The 15,013-nt window shown below is 44.0% G+C and overlaps 1 protein-coding gene across 3 annotated transcripts in view; it reads right to left on the bottom strand.

Annotated features, from left to right (window-relative positions):
• Positions 1-15,013, bottom strand: part of SPOCK2 (SPARC (osteonectin), cwcv and kazal like domains proteoglycan 2) — a 429,775-nt gene that overhangs the window by 9,063 nt on the left and 405,699 nt on the right. For all 3 annotated transcript variants that reach the window (XM_085603847.1, XM_085603849.1, XM_085603850.1), the window contains exon 8: positions 8,872-8,934. In XM_085603847.1, coding sequence (XP_085459973.1) covers positions 8,872-8,934 — 63 coding nt within the window. The remainder of the gene's footprint in view (positions 1-8,871; positions 8,935-15,013) is intronic.

Here is a 15,013-nt window from a genome sequence, read left to right as displayed (position 1 = left end):
GCCTCTCAGACATTGTAAAGTAATCACTCCATAGGATGGGGAATGATACACCGAACATCCAATAGCATGATGTGAAACAAATGCTACTCTGGGAGGAGCCAAAGTCCACTCTATGAATTTTTTTAAGAATGTGTAAAACTGGGTATTCCAGACTGATATACTCTCAAACCACACTTAAACATAGCACAGCATCCTACAGAAAAAAGGCTGAATCAATTGGAATTTTTCAGATTTCTAGAATTCAAGTAGGAATGCTACTACAATTCAAGTGAAAGTAAACTTAATGAGACTAATGGTTCATGGGTAATCCAAAGGAGTATCTTAAAGACAATGATAACATAAAAATGAAGTTTAGTGTAGGATAATTTTATTTTTCTTGTGAACGTATGTATGTAGTGGTGTGCAACATGTTTGTATGACTATATTTACTAATTGTGTATTTGTGAGTCTGTATGTGTGTGTGAGAAAGAGTGCGTTTGCATGACTTCATGCAGGTGGATCACTGACACAATATTGTGGGACACAATATCGTCGACAAAAATGTTGTTTATCACAGTATCGTGGTCCTATACTTATATACTAAAAAGAACAAATGATGGATGAAATGCTGAACAAATCAAACATTCACACCCAATCACAGATCTGGGCTTAATCCATCACTTTTGCTCACCAGGCCACCCGAGATTGGACCTGTACAAGGTATTTTTCACATGTGTCATGCATATGTGTATATTTTACACTTATTTGGTCAAAATGTACACACCTGCATCAACACATATGAAAAACATATTTTCAATTGTGTCCTGTTCTGGTTACCCACCATTAGAAACACTGTCAATGGTCCAGCATTGACATCTAAATACGGCAGGCGAGAAACCGTTGACTCCACAAAGTACTTGGGACCGCTGGCAGGAAGACTGCCAAAATTATAATAAGGCTCTCAGTCTTTCATTTACCAACAACTAAGTTTTAAGTACAAACTGCTTAGGTAGATTTTTGCCAGGCGTGTATCATCCTACTCCTTTCTCAAGATCATCTGCGGTTTCTCCCTTTGGAAGGAAAGTTTGTCAGGCAAATAAGCTTCACTGGCTGGTACATAAGCCCCTTTAACCCTGTGTCTCAGCAGAAAACGGGAGGAAAATGCCTGAACCTGAACTTCATGAATAGAAGGAGGCACCTCCTTCCAATGCCCACTGTTAACCAAGCATAAAATCCTCAGCGTAGTGAGCACACAAGCTTGCTCTCTTTTTGATTGAGTAGATCAATCAAATTTTTTAAAACAAAAGATCAGTCAGTTATGGTAAGATCTAGCCAAATCTAATAAAGATCATAGGCTTTTTATTTCATAATTTTCTGCAAAGTTATGAACTACCTGAGTAGAAAACAGTATCAAAACTTTCTTAGGGCCCAACTAGAACTTTGGCAGAGTGGCCCCGGTGCCGCACCACCAAAGCCATAGTGAGACCGCCCAGCAGATTAGGAGTTTCCTCCTGTGTGGCAGGCTGATTTTTGGTGTTCCTACGGAGGTGCCTCTAAAAATGGCCACCGCAATGGAAACACCAAAAACAGTTCGCGCAAGGCATGGACTGACAAGTCCCTGGCATGGACTGAAAGGTCCATGCAGTGCAGGAACTGGGGAGCATGCATACAGTGGGGCACATGATGTACCCCCCTGCATGCCCCCACGTGTGGTGGAGGCACAGGGGGCCCCCTTTGTTTAATCTCAGCCACACAGTGAAAAACCTCCATGACACCACCAGTGGAGAGGAAACTTATAATATGCATGGCGAGACTGCGTAAGTCCCGACAAGGATATTGCGGCTACATGACCACCGCAACACTGCCAACGGCGGTTCCCTGGCGGCTGCGGTGGGGATGTGGCCTGTCCCACCACCCGACGCATAATAGGGCGGTTGGGGGACCACTACCGACATGCCCCCTCAAGTCTGGTGGTCGGTGGACCGCAAGACTCGTAATCGAGGTCTTAGAGTTACACACACCAAAAATGTTAAATATTGAATCCTTATCTTAACTGTGCAGAGCTGACACTGTCTCAACCTCAGTCCCTCCCAGGTCAGCTCTCTCAGCTTCAGAGAAAATTTCCATCCCACAACCAACAGTTGGCTTAAGCCTTCTGTCAAGCATGGCTCCACTTAGTTTCTTTGGATTCCATTTAGGATGAGAAGAAATAGTACATGTTCTATGCAGTCACAAATGTATTCCTTGGCAGGGACAAGGGGACTCTTTACTTCTATGAGGGAATAAGGTGTAATATGACATCCATTGCAAAATAATCATACAATGGAAATTGTATCCCTTCAAAGTTATTTTGGGTAATATACTGACATTACATTCTTTGTTAGATATTGCAATATTTAGGCTAATTTATTTACCAATTCAATTTGTACCCGATTATACCGCTTCCCCACTCTTCAATTCAAAGTGTGATTTATTCACCAATGATTTGATTTGCATAATATCCTCTACAGAAAGTATGCTAAATGCAACCCTGTTGTGTGACCAGTTCTTTTAAGTTGCACCAGAAGAGGAAGTTCATGAAGTGAAGAGAAGTTCCAGAGAGAAATGTATATGCCAGCTTAACTCAAACAGAATACATTTCATATGTTGTAACTTGTGTAAGAGTATTTGGCAACAAGAAATCAAATGTGCAAGTCTTCTCAGCCAAGTTTACTTAAATACTGTGAATTCAGTTTTGATATCCTTCAGTAACTTAATCTTACTAAATTAAAGCTCCCATTACGTTTTACATAGCATGAGATAGGTCCTACAGCAAAGGCCGCCAGGAAAATGAGCCATCTAAACTCATGCTATGGTTTAGTAGTGAATGTCACAAATATTGTCATGATGTGATGTTTAGACAACTTGAACCTATAAACCCCTATACCCTAAACAGAGCACAAGTGGCTAAGCCTGTTCAGCAGCTTCCTGAAAATACAGAGGTCAATAATGCTAGATATTCGGAGCAAACAATGATCAGAAAATGGCAATAAAAGATACCATTACTTATAATTAGCAACTACTGATGAAAATCCCTTCAGAAGACCTTTTGGGAATATTAGTGAAAATAAGCATAGGATGACCTTTGGGACAGAAAAATGAGTAAGTCGCAGCAAAATACCAACAGTAGGGTGCCATGCTATTAAATGATCTTCTGGGCAGAGGCCCATGAAGACGAAGAAGTTTTTGGGGATTTTTCAGCCCAAGGTATCAAATGTGTCAGGGTTACTGGTGGTGTGGCAGTCCCATAGCAGGTACTCGAAAAGCACAATTTCTATGCCTTCTTTTAAGATCTTTGTTCTTGCTACTAGTAAAAGCCTGAGTACAATTCAAGGAACACTGTATGATGCACACAAAAGCTCAGGTGGAAGCCGCTTAATATATTTAAAATATCATCATTCCTCTCCCACTAATATCCATGAACAACTGTTTTGACAAAGCCTCTTTCATGTTTTGGGGAAAAAGTTTGCACCAGTTTTTTTTTTTTACCAAAACAAAAAAATATCAGCATGAAAAGCTGAACGTCGCTAAAACATAAAAAACTACCTTATCAAGCAGTTATGATTTTGACATTCATAAATATGCTTTATTTGCCTTTTAAGGATGAGATATAATTATTGTCTGGTTTCAACTTGCCCTTTTGTCCTCTTTGCCTTAATGGTGATAATGTATATCCCTAATCTACTTTAGGTTGGTGCAGACGTTTATACGATGAAGTTGAAGTTGAAGAGTTTTATAAAGCGCTCTACTACCACAGCGGTTTCTTGGCGCTGAAACAGAGACTATCACAGACAAAGCCGAGAAGCAACTACAGTGGGTAGGCCATAGAAAAAAGATGGGTTTTGAGAGCTGTGCGAAAGTCCATATAGATGGAGATGGATCTAATAGTAAAGGGAAGTGCGTTCCAAAACAGGGGGGCCAGAGTAGAAAATCTCGAGCCACCAGATTTTTTCCTGTGATAGCGAGGGACGCTAAGGAGGAGCTGGGTAGAGGAGCGAAGTTTTCTGACTGGGACATAGGCACTGATCTTAGATCTGATAAAGTCAGGAGCTGTACCGGCCAATGACTTAAAGATCAGACATCCCAGCTTGAATAAGGAACGTTCCAAGATGGGAAGCCAATGGAGGGTCTTAAGAAGGGGAGTGGTGTGCTGGGAGTTCGGAAGACCGTAAATAAGACGGGCTGCCTGGTTCTGGATAAGCTGCAGGCGACGACGTTCATACGCGGGGATACCAACGTACAAGGCGTTGCCATAGTCCAGGCGAGATAAAATCATAGGCAGGACGATAATTTTAAGAGCTTCTACTGAAAAGAAACAGGAAACTTTGCGAATGATTCTGAGGGACAGAAAGCAGGATGAAACCACTGAGCTAATCTGAGCATGCATAGACAGGTCTTGGCAGATTTTGATACCCAGAGTTTTCACCGATATAGAAGGAAGAGGAGGGGAACCAAGGATAGTGGGCCAGAAAGCGGGGGTCCAGGGGTTGGAGGGACCACCGATAAGCACCAACTCCGTCTTGTCAGGATTTAATTTAGTTTATTCAAATTCATCCAGTTATAAATGAATGTCATAGTGGAGCTGAACTTGGAAATAGAATCTGAAGTAGAGGAGAGATTGAAAATGAGCTGGAGGTCATCGGCATAATTAAACACCGTGACCTCCATTTCCTGCAGAGCAATAATCAGGGGATATATGTAAAGATTAAAGAGAAGAGGGGAGAGGGATGAACCTTGAGGCACCCCACACAAAACTGGACAGAAGGGGGTGGAAAAACCCTCCAATCTGACGGCCTGAGTGTGGTCCGTCAGGAAGGAGGTAAGCCAGGCCAAAGCTGAGCCCCGGATGCCGGCGCCCTCGACCCGGTGTAAAAGAGTAGAATGATCAACCGTGTCGAAGGCGGCGGACAGGTCGAGAAGGACCAGGGCCTGAGGAGAGTTGATGTCAGCACTCCTCCTAAGCTCATCCACCACGGAGAGAACAACGGACTCCGTGGAATGAGCAGGGCGAAAACCGGCCTGATTGGCGGCAAGAAGATGGATATTTTCAACAAAAGTAGAGAGACAGGAAGTAAGGTAGCTCTCCAGAATCTTACTCAGGAAAGGGAGTAGGGAGATAGGTCTGAAGTTTGAGAGAAGAGTAGGGTCGGCGCCCACCTTTTTAAGGATGGGGATGACCGTGGCCGCTTTAAAGAAATCCGGAACAGTTCCCTGAGAGATAGAAGCATTGAGCAGAGTGAGGGGGGATCCGGGCAATAGGAGAAGAGCTCCCTCAGGATGTGGACTGGACAGAGGTCGGAAGGTGAGCCTGAGTTAATTCTCCACAGCAGAGTAAGAAAGGTCTCCTTGGAGATCAGCGGGAAGTGATCGAAAGTGAGGGGGTAGGCAACAATGGAGGGACAGAAAAAGAGGGAGGGGGCTGCGGAATGTGGTGCTTGATCTTGGCGATCTTTTCAATGAAATAATCATTGAGGTCATTGCAGAGGGACTGAGAGGGGATCGGCTTAGAAGTAACTATCAGAGACTGCAAGCTCGTGCACAATCGTAAAGATCTCTTTGGATTTGTTGGCCGCTAGATGGATTTTTTGCGAGAAGTAGTCTGACTTGGCCAAAAGTATAGCTTTTTTATAATCCCGGAGGAGAGCCGAGTAGAGGGTCTTCAAGTCGGGGCAATACTTGTGTCTCCAGCGACGCTCGGCCTGCCTAAGTGTAAGTTTCAGGGTTTTGAGGTCTTTGGTGAACCATCTATTGGCCTCATGGGGGCGACAAGTTCTAACTCGTATAAGAGGGGCAGCTTGATCACAGGCAGCTAGTAACCAACGATGGAGGGTGGTTACCTGAGAGTTAGGTGAAGTATCAACTGAGATAGGGGAAGAGGAAGCTTAAGAGCGGCAGAGGGCGGGCAGATCTACATGGTTCCAGTTTCGGGCACAGATGTTTTTGGGGGGGGAAGGATTTGAGGCCACCCGCAGGTCGAGGAGGAAAGAGATCAAGAAATGATCTGACCACACACAAGGGAACACCGAGGGGGTGAGAATTGGCTGATTGAAGGACCAAACTTGGTCCAGGATGTGACCGTGTGAATGGGAAGGGGTATGGATATGAGATAGGAAGTTCATGCTGTCAAGCCGTGTTGTGTGAGGTCCAGTGGGGAAAATGGCAGTACATTCTAAAGCTACTTTCCACTGCAAGTTGACACCTTTTTACGTTTTGTAGGTGTACCCCCTTCCCCCACCCCACCTGCCGCAAATATGTGAAAAGTGGGCATAACACAGAGAGCCAAGTGCAAGTAGACCTTACACTTGAAGCCAGGCCAATCACCTAAAATACCATGTCTTGTCTACCTGTGAAATCCTAATGCCCGGTGAAACCAGGTCCAAATAATGGGCACTCATAATATTGCATGATATTTCCACACCTCAGATGTGGAATATGTGTGAAACCGCACATTTTACGAAGCTTATCCATCATCAACATGCAACTCTTTGCTCAACACGCAACTCAAAATGCAGTGCTGCAATTTTTTATGCACTGTTCTATTATGTAAACAATAGTGAATCTAGGTGTATGTGTTGGTTTGTTCTGTATACATTTTTTATTGCCTGTTATTTCGCTTTAGCGTCATTACCCTCTATGAACACATAGTTTCGATATTGTATTTAAAGGCAATTGCTGTGGATCAAGAAAGGATTAGCCACTCAAACTTAAGCATAAAGATGGTAATTTGAACAAATAAAGAAAATATTGCATCCTAGAGCTCGGCAAATGTTCACAAGCGGTTGGCTGTAGAATACTTGTTCAGGAAATGGAGGTATACAGTATCTTCCAAAGGCAACAGAAATGAAGTGCCTGAAAGGGGTTGATTTAGAGTCTGGCAGATGAGGGGCATTCACCCAGAGCAGTAGATGTCCTGTGCACACTAGCTAGTGTATTGATGTTTATGAAATCTAAATGGGACTGAGGAGACGCCTGCCACGTTTTGGCATAGGCCCCACATCCACTGAGCTCTAAATTAGGCCCTTAGTTTCAACCTTGAACTGACACATAGAGGGACTGATTTAGAGATTCCTGCTAATGAGAAACCACTGGATTTTTGGCAGAAGTAATAAATTAAAGCCATGCTAATTTTACACCCCGCCTGAAATGTGCAACTGGGAATCAGGGCCATAGAAAGCCCTGTTAAGTTACCAAGATTTGGAAAGAATAAGGAAGGGAAAGGTGAAGACATGAAAGCAGCAAGGAAAGTTTAGCTGAAAAGGAACACAAAAGCAGGAGGATTACACTACTAGAAGCCCCTCATGGCTTCTATACACATTCATGTAGCCACTGAATTAGGAGTGTGATCTACAGAGAAGAAGGGGAGCGAACGCCCTTAGTGTTGACTGTAGTGTTCCATGATGCAAATGAGCAAACCTTTCTGGGATATGATGTAGTGTCCGGCCGCACCCTGTTTCCTTCCCAAACTGATTTTGATGACCTCTTCTACCATTGAATACACATGCCTAATGTTCCTTTTTGTTAAAATTGCATCTCGAATTGAATGAATTGGCTTCTAAATTTATTTTTTATGTCATCATCCTGGCACGACGGGAAATATGCAAGGCATGGAAAAGCGAAAATGTCCCTAACTTTGCAGAATGTCTGAAGTACCTCATATATATAAGTGAATCAGATATGGCCTGTGATAGCACAAGCCATGATAAGATCTGGGCGGCCCTTGTGGCATGGCGGAACAGATGGGAGTATTCCAATGATTTTCACCTGGACACTGCTGGTTCTTTGTCTCCAAACCATATATGGTCAAGCAGATTGAATGGAATGGAGTGGAATAAGAAAACAGTTGCCACTAGAGGGGTGTCTCCTCCCTACCCCTCCTCGGACTTTAAATACTGGGATCGGAATCATTCGGTCTGAGGGGAGGGGGCGGGATTCCCCATCTAGAATGCCCGCTTTGGAATATGAGGAATACTAAAAAAAAGAAAAAAAAAAAAAAATTGCATTATGGCCCATTGATTACACTTCATCCGGTCCGAGTCGGGGAGTACTGCCAGAGTGCGGAGAGTATGGCACAAGCTGGTGATTTTGGCCCGATTGCAGACTTAAAGATACAACTCGTAAATGACCTCTGTGAATACCAAAAGTCGTAAAGTTAGACTTTTCTCTCAGATTGCCTTTGTGAATCGGGCCCACGGTATTAATGTTAAAGTTCTGAATTCAGGAGCTTTCTTGGAAGAGCTACGTGATGGCATGATAGAGGAGAAGGAGACTGATGTGATATGGGAAACACAAGAAGAAAACCGTCTGACTGGGAAGACTGGAGTGAATGCATCTGAAAGACCCAGCAAAGAAGCTAAGGAATGGGTGCAACAAAAAAGACTGAAAGGGGTTATATGTTTATTAAATACAGTAGAGACCCTAAAAGAACTTATGGAATCCACATAACCCACATTGTCTAAATTATGTTTTAGGTGCTGTCCCGCTGTATAAAAAATATGTGTTAGAAATCAGTCAAAATAAATATTGCAAAAATGTCTGAATGCAACTAAATTGTTAGTAACTTGGCTTCTTTGCCATTTTAAAAATTGCAGTTAGATGATTCACTGCTTCTTTTCACTAGCAGTTAGAGATTAATTACAGTAATTCTCAAATAAACTTGCGTATTGATCATATGAAATGGTCTTTGTTTCGAGTCTCATAACATCAACATGGTGAATAGATGGCTGTTCCGGAGAGCCTGTGCCCAGGTGCCAATCTGTACGACTGGGACACAGGGTAATTATTACAATGTCTCAATATTTTGTAGTGCTTAATCATGTTCAAAGGTAGTAACAGTAACAATGAAAAATAAAATACCTGGCTTCTTTTTGGCGGCTTCCTGGATCTGAATCTTCTCCAGCTCCACTAGACAGGGGGGCTCTATGGCACACAGGAGAGAAACATGGAAAGTGAATGAAGACTTGGTACATATAGTGAATCAAGTATGCTTAGGCTGCCATTTTGTTTACCCAGTGTCTCTCGTGCTAATTCCCTATAAAGGTTGACAGTGTACCAACATATTTATTCTTCATGAATCTGCTTACTTTTACTCTTTTAATTTGTACCTTCTTTTATTTTGTCACATTGCAGCATTTAATACAATCAGTATAACTACTGAGTGCAAGATATTTGAGAACATTTTAATACACTTTTGCTTCTTTAATTTAGGCCCAGAATACATATCATGATGGATGGAACTCCTTGCAGGGGGCCATGGGGCAAACACAAGCTACTGGGCCCAACCAGGGGGATTGTGGCCTTTTACTCCTGAGGAACACATTTATAGTTACAAAACATGAAGGGGCAGATTTATGAGGCCCTTGCGCCTCATTTACGCCGCCGTTGCGTCACTTTTGTGACGCAGCGGCAGCGCAAATCCTGCGCCATGCTGCGGGGTATTTACAACGTGACGCATCTGGGAGATGCGTCACGTTGTAAAGCCCTGCGCCAGCAGTAGGCGTACCTGTGCAGGGGGGGGCGTTCCGTCGCAGGAACGCCTCCTAAAAGTGTCTGAGTGAAATCTACAAGATTTCACTCAGTCACTTTTGAGCCCATGCTGCGTCAAAACCCTGCGCCTGCTTGAAGCAGGCGTAAGGATTGACGCAGCATTGTGAAGATAGGTCCCCCCAAAGCATTGCTGGAGCTGCGTCGCGCTTGCGACGCAAGTCCAGCAATGCGTCACTTTTACGGCACAGATGCGTCACGCATCTGTGCCGTTTTTGCCCCATGGTGCGCCGCATTGTAAATGCGGCGCATCCATGGTGGCGGAGCTGTGGTGCACAATAACTGGCGCATCCCTGCTGATATGCAGTGATGCGCCAGTTATTATAAATCTGCCTCGTAGTCTGTTCTTGTCTTCTCTAATTGAAATCCAGCATTCTCTGTTAGGCACATCTACTCCTTCTTCCAGCCCACACGTATTTCATCAGGCGCTGGCTATTGCTTTGTCCTCCCAGCCCATTTGAAACTTATTTAAAATGACTTGATTTCCTAACTGTTATATTACCACAGTAAATAAATGAGGCTTTAAGTCAGTTCATGAATATATCTCTTCTCTGAAATAACACTCTACCAGCAATTAACACAATATCAAGAAGGCTTCAGAGGTCATCCTGAGCATCTCTATTTCCCAGCACATTTCTACTGTTATCTGAAGGGTCAAAGGAAGCTTCTTCCAAGCAAGCTGAAAGCCATCAATTCTATTTAGCTTTCCCTGCTCGTGCACAATATTTTAAAAATGTTAGTTAAGTTAATATAAACTATATACTACCACTGAAGAGAGATTTTAAAATTATTGTAAGTTAAGAAAACACATTCAATTATTTAAAAAAAATCTAAACTAGTTACATTCACATCATACTTGCACGTTTTAACATTTTTAAAGAGCATGATTTATTACAGGGGAATGACTTGTTTTCATTTTGTGCATTATGTTTTTATTTTGTGGACCGAATGTCTGCATGTCATTTTTAAAAGCCCAAGGCAGATTATCATTTAAATTTGTTATGTAAATCGAATTTTATTTTGTTCAGTTAATTCCTACAAGGCCTTTTACTCCTGAGGTCCCGGGGCCCAATTTATTATCGATCCAGAGCAAATGGGCCAAGAACCTCTTCAGCACTTAACTCTCAGTAGTTTATATGTGGAGCAGTCCAAGTCTTCTTTGTGGGGAGGGGGATTGTTAGATGCAGGGGATGAACACAGGGTCACAACTTAAATATGTTCAATAGCAGCTTATCCAGTCAAATACTTCCTTTTATGAAACGGAGAAGTATTTTTATACACACAGAAAGTAAAATACAGCTTGCACAAATAATACACACATTTCCCTGAGGTCCTTATTCTAATGTTTGATAGGCAGGTAAGTCCCACTTACCTCTTTTTAATGATAGTGGTTATTCTCCATTCACAATAGGTGACATTCAGGATAGTACCCACTAGCAGTCTAGATCTCAGCAGTCCTACTTTGACTCTTCTAAAGTCAAAGGTTTAGCGCCTAAAGTGTTATGAGGCAGAACAAGTTCCCCTGGATCCTTTGGTCCAGCATTCCCGCTCCTGCAGGGGCAGGTCTACTGGAGTCCATGGAAGCATTCCAATCTTGGACAACACAAAGGTCTGCAGCGGCTGCTGACGGTGAGTAGCACTCTTGGCTTTGCAGTGGCAGCATCTGGTAGTGTCTAGCTCTTTCTTTGATGACACTATAAGTACCTCCTATCCTTTTCACGGATAGGGGGGACGATCATTCGGTTTCCAATACTTCAGTTGGGGCTTGGGTATGCACAGGTCACCACAGCATCCTTTACTCTTGGCATTGGTGAAACCTTGCTCTTTACACAGCCCCCTTTGCATAAGGGGTTACTGACTTTACTTCGCACACGAGCTACGGCCCAATCGACACGGCACAGCATTAAGGCAATCTTCATTGCGGCCCTCTCTAGGGTAAGGTGTCACCTACTTTACTCCGCACATGGATCATGGCCCAATTGGCATTCCAATACGTACATTTTTTACAGTGGTCCCCTCTGGCATACGGATTCACTAACTTTACTCTGCTAACAGCTACGGCCCAATAGGCAGTAATGCAATGTTCCTGGCGCCCCCCCTTTAATCGGCTCACGGATGACAGCTCAATTGGTGTGACAAAGGCTAGCTTTCTGGCAGCCCCCCTCAGGCATACAGGATAGGCGTAGCAGCCGCATCCTCACACTTCGCGATGGAGATCCACTTGCCAGGCTCTCCCACTGGACCTCACTCCCTCCAAGTACTCTTCTCACAGGGCACACTGGTCTTGGCAAGCAGGCAGATGCTGGTGACCAGGCTCCAGGACAAGTGGTCTCACCCAACTGGGAGACTGACAGACCTTAGCCCCCAATCCTGGACAAAGGTAGATGTCTTACCGAGCTCCTCCTCCTTAACATACAGTCCAACTGGCTATGTGGCTGTTAACAGTTTTGAGGGCCTCGTGCACCCTTTCTTGCAGTCCATTTTCAGCCACAAAATGTGATTATGGACCGGTCGGTGTTTTGAGGTTCTGTAGCGATCCGAACCCGTGTGTTCGGTATCGTAGTACTGACACGATTTTGGTACCAGTGAACCGTAAATGATCCATTTAGTATGTGACAGTGTTTTCGCTGTGTTACGAGCATGGATTCACTGAGAAATAGGGCATTCTGTTGTAAATTCATGGCATCCATTATAGATACGGCATCCATCTTGTTTCTTGCCCTCACATAGTCAATGGACAAGCAATGACCCTGGCCGAATCACCTTGTTAAGGACACGTAAGCTTTAGTCCAAGGAAGCTGATGCTGCGTGACTAGGCAGAAGCTACCTCCCTTGCCTGAGGCCAATCCTGCTATACTGGTTCTTGTGTTAGTTGGCCTGATCACGATTAGGAGGCCGAAGACAGTAGCCATGCCCGTTTATGACCCACAAGCATCTCTTATCCTACTTATCTATCTTTCACACCTGGCTCTGCTCCTCTCCTTCTGGGCTTTTACTATGGGGAGGATACAATTTTTATGATGGGGAGGATCGGTCGAAGAATGGATACTGACATGAAGACTTGATCGAACACTGGAAACTTACAAATAATTATCGTTTGGTATATGTTTATTGTTTGTTTTGGATACCGGGCTAGGCATGAAAGATATTTTCACAATGCTGCCTGAGGACACATTTGGTGTATTTAAGGAGCGACCCACTTTATACAATTTGAACAGTCTCCTAGATTCTGCCTTTGTGTGGTTCCTACGACTTCTGTGTCCCTGCAGTAAATAAACCTTGGTCTCTGACGCCACCATCGAGAAGCCCGTGTCTCTGTTTATTTGTGCACCAAGGCAGGAAGGAACTCAGGGGTCTTTTGGGTGTTGTTTCCCTGACACCTCTGGACTCTAAGAAAGTCCAGAACCTCAATTTGGCGCCCAACATGGGGCGACGTCAACCGGTACCGGTCCAAAGCCTGAAGATTTCGAGGAGCTTCGTGTGAAGATTCCGGAGGGGGGTACCCCGCTTCATCGATCCCTGTATGTCGTAAAAGTGGCCCGACGATCTCTTCCACGAGGGTTCCCGCTCCCAGACGGCTACAGAGGACCGCTGCCCTGACTGTCGCCCTGTCTTGGACCCGAGGTGCAGACCTTAGTACGGCGAGACGTAGACGGGTTCTCCTTGGTGACGTCTTCGACATTTCAGTTAAGTATTAAGTGGGTCGCGCCCAGTTTGGTTGCTCTTAGTTGCTCTTGTAAGGATTTATCATTGGTTGCTCTTGTTCGGATAATTCTTTTTTTGTTGTTCTCTGGATACGTTTGTTTTGGACTTGTAGATTATCACTGGTTGCTCTTGTTAAGATAATCTTTGGTTTGGTATTGGTTCATTTGTAGGCCTAAGTTCTTTGTGCATTTTGGTTATAATTTGTCCTTAGTTTGTAATGGCTAGCCGTAGTAATTGTTTCCTGTCCTGGTTAAGTTTCAACAGGGATTCCCGGTTGGAGGACTCGTGTCCGGTTCCTCCGATCGGAACTCCTACATATGAGCTCTATTGTAAACATGGTGTGGGTCCTATCACTTATAATGGAGTGTGGGTCCGTTACACCAGGAAAGATGGTGTCCTTAGTTGGCCACCACATGGTAGCTTTGAAACTAAAATTCTAGACAATCTAGAAGTGAAGTTGTTTAAAAAGAAAGCCCGGCCGGCAATGTTCGATACTTTTCACTTTTGGCGTAAAGAAGCTAGACAGAGAGAAATTAGAAAAATGAAGAAGGAACAGAAAGAGAAAGGGTTGACTTTAATGCAGTCTGCTAGGCAGTTGCATGTCAACGAAACTGAAAAAGCAATAGAGGTAGCGAATAGAGAACAAAATTTGGTGATTGACAAGTGCTACCCTGCCTTGCCATCGTGACCTGCTAAGCCAATAGAGGACTGTGAAAAGGATCCCCTGTTGTCTTACCTATTGAGATCACCTCCACCGTATGCACAGGGTATTACAGCACCACAGTTACCACCTGTTGTGCAACCGGCTGCTGGTCAGCCTGGAATAGTTGTTCCTTTTCCTTTGATTCAAGCTCCTATTCTTCCTGTGGTTAATGTTCCTCCGGCACCCCCTCTACCTGGGTTGCCTATTCCGCCTTTGCCTGACGTTTCGCAAACTGCTTTACCTACTACTTCTACCCTTACAATTTCATCTGCTCCAGCTTCCTTGTCCCCGAACTCTGTAAACATTCTGACTCCGCTTTCTGTTCGTCGGAAAATAACTGACTCTGTAACTAATATCTTAACTCCTCTCTACAGGTCTTTAATTAAGACACCCGTTTCTGACTCTACACAGAGACGTAGTCAGCTTCCTGGTCTCCAGGAACGAGGAATATTAGATTCGACAGCTCTTAGGTGGATGTCGAAAGCTGTGAAGTATGATGCACGAAGAGTGTTGGATACATTTATGCAATGGAATGAACCAACTCAGCGTTATGTCTTTGACGTGATGTGTTCCCTTTTGCGTGAGGGATGGGATGATGATGACTTAGATTTCGTTCCCGCTGACTTGATACATATTCAGAAAAGGTTCGCTGCAGGAATGGTAATAGGTTCGGAAGTAAAGGAAGCGATAGAACTGATTTTAGCATACAGGTCTGATTCTCCTCTTCGAGCACCAAGGGACTCTGATGGTTCTCCGATTACTAGGAAGAAGCGAGGTCAGTATCCGATGAGGGAAGTTCCGCCGATATGGCGCGATGCAGTTCAAGCTGATGCGGCTAATAATATTTTAGCTGCTCCAGCACATTTCCATAGAGTGTGGATACACATCCCTTGGAAGCGGGCCGAAATATTAGCAGTAAAACAGGCGTTGCCGGACCCACGTAAGAATCCTGCTGGGTATTATAAAGAGTTAACCCAGACAGTTCAAGCGTGCGTCATGAATTTGGCAGACATCGAAATGCTATTTGGCAATGTAGTGCCACAGCCT

This window comes from Triturus cristatus, chromosome 1_2 (assembly GCF_964204655.1).
Source record: "Triturus cristatus chromosome 1_2, aTriCri1.1, whole genome shotgun sequence".
Taxonomy (NCBI): Eukaryota; Metazoa; Chordata; class Amphibia; order Caudata; family Salamandridae; genus Triturus; species Triturus cristatus.
Note: the sequence above shows the minus strand (reverse complement) of the source record. Positions and strands in the feature narration are given on the sequence as shown.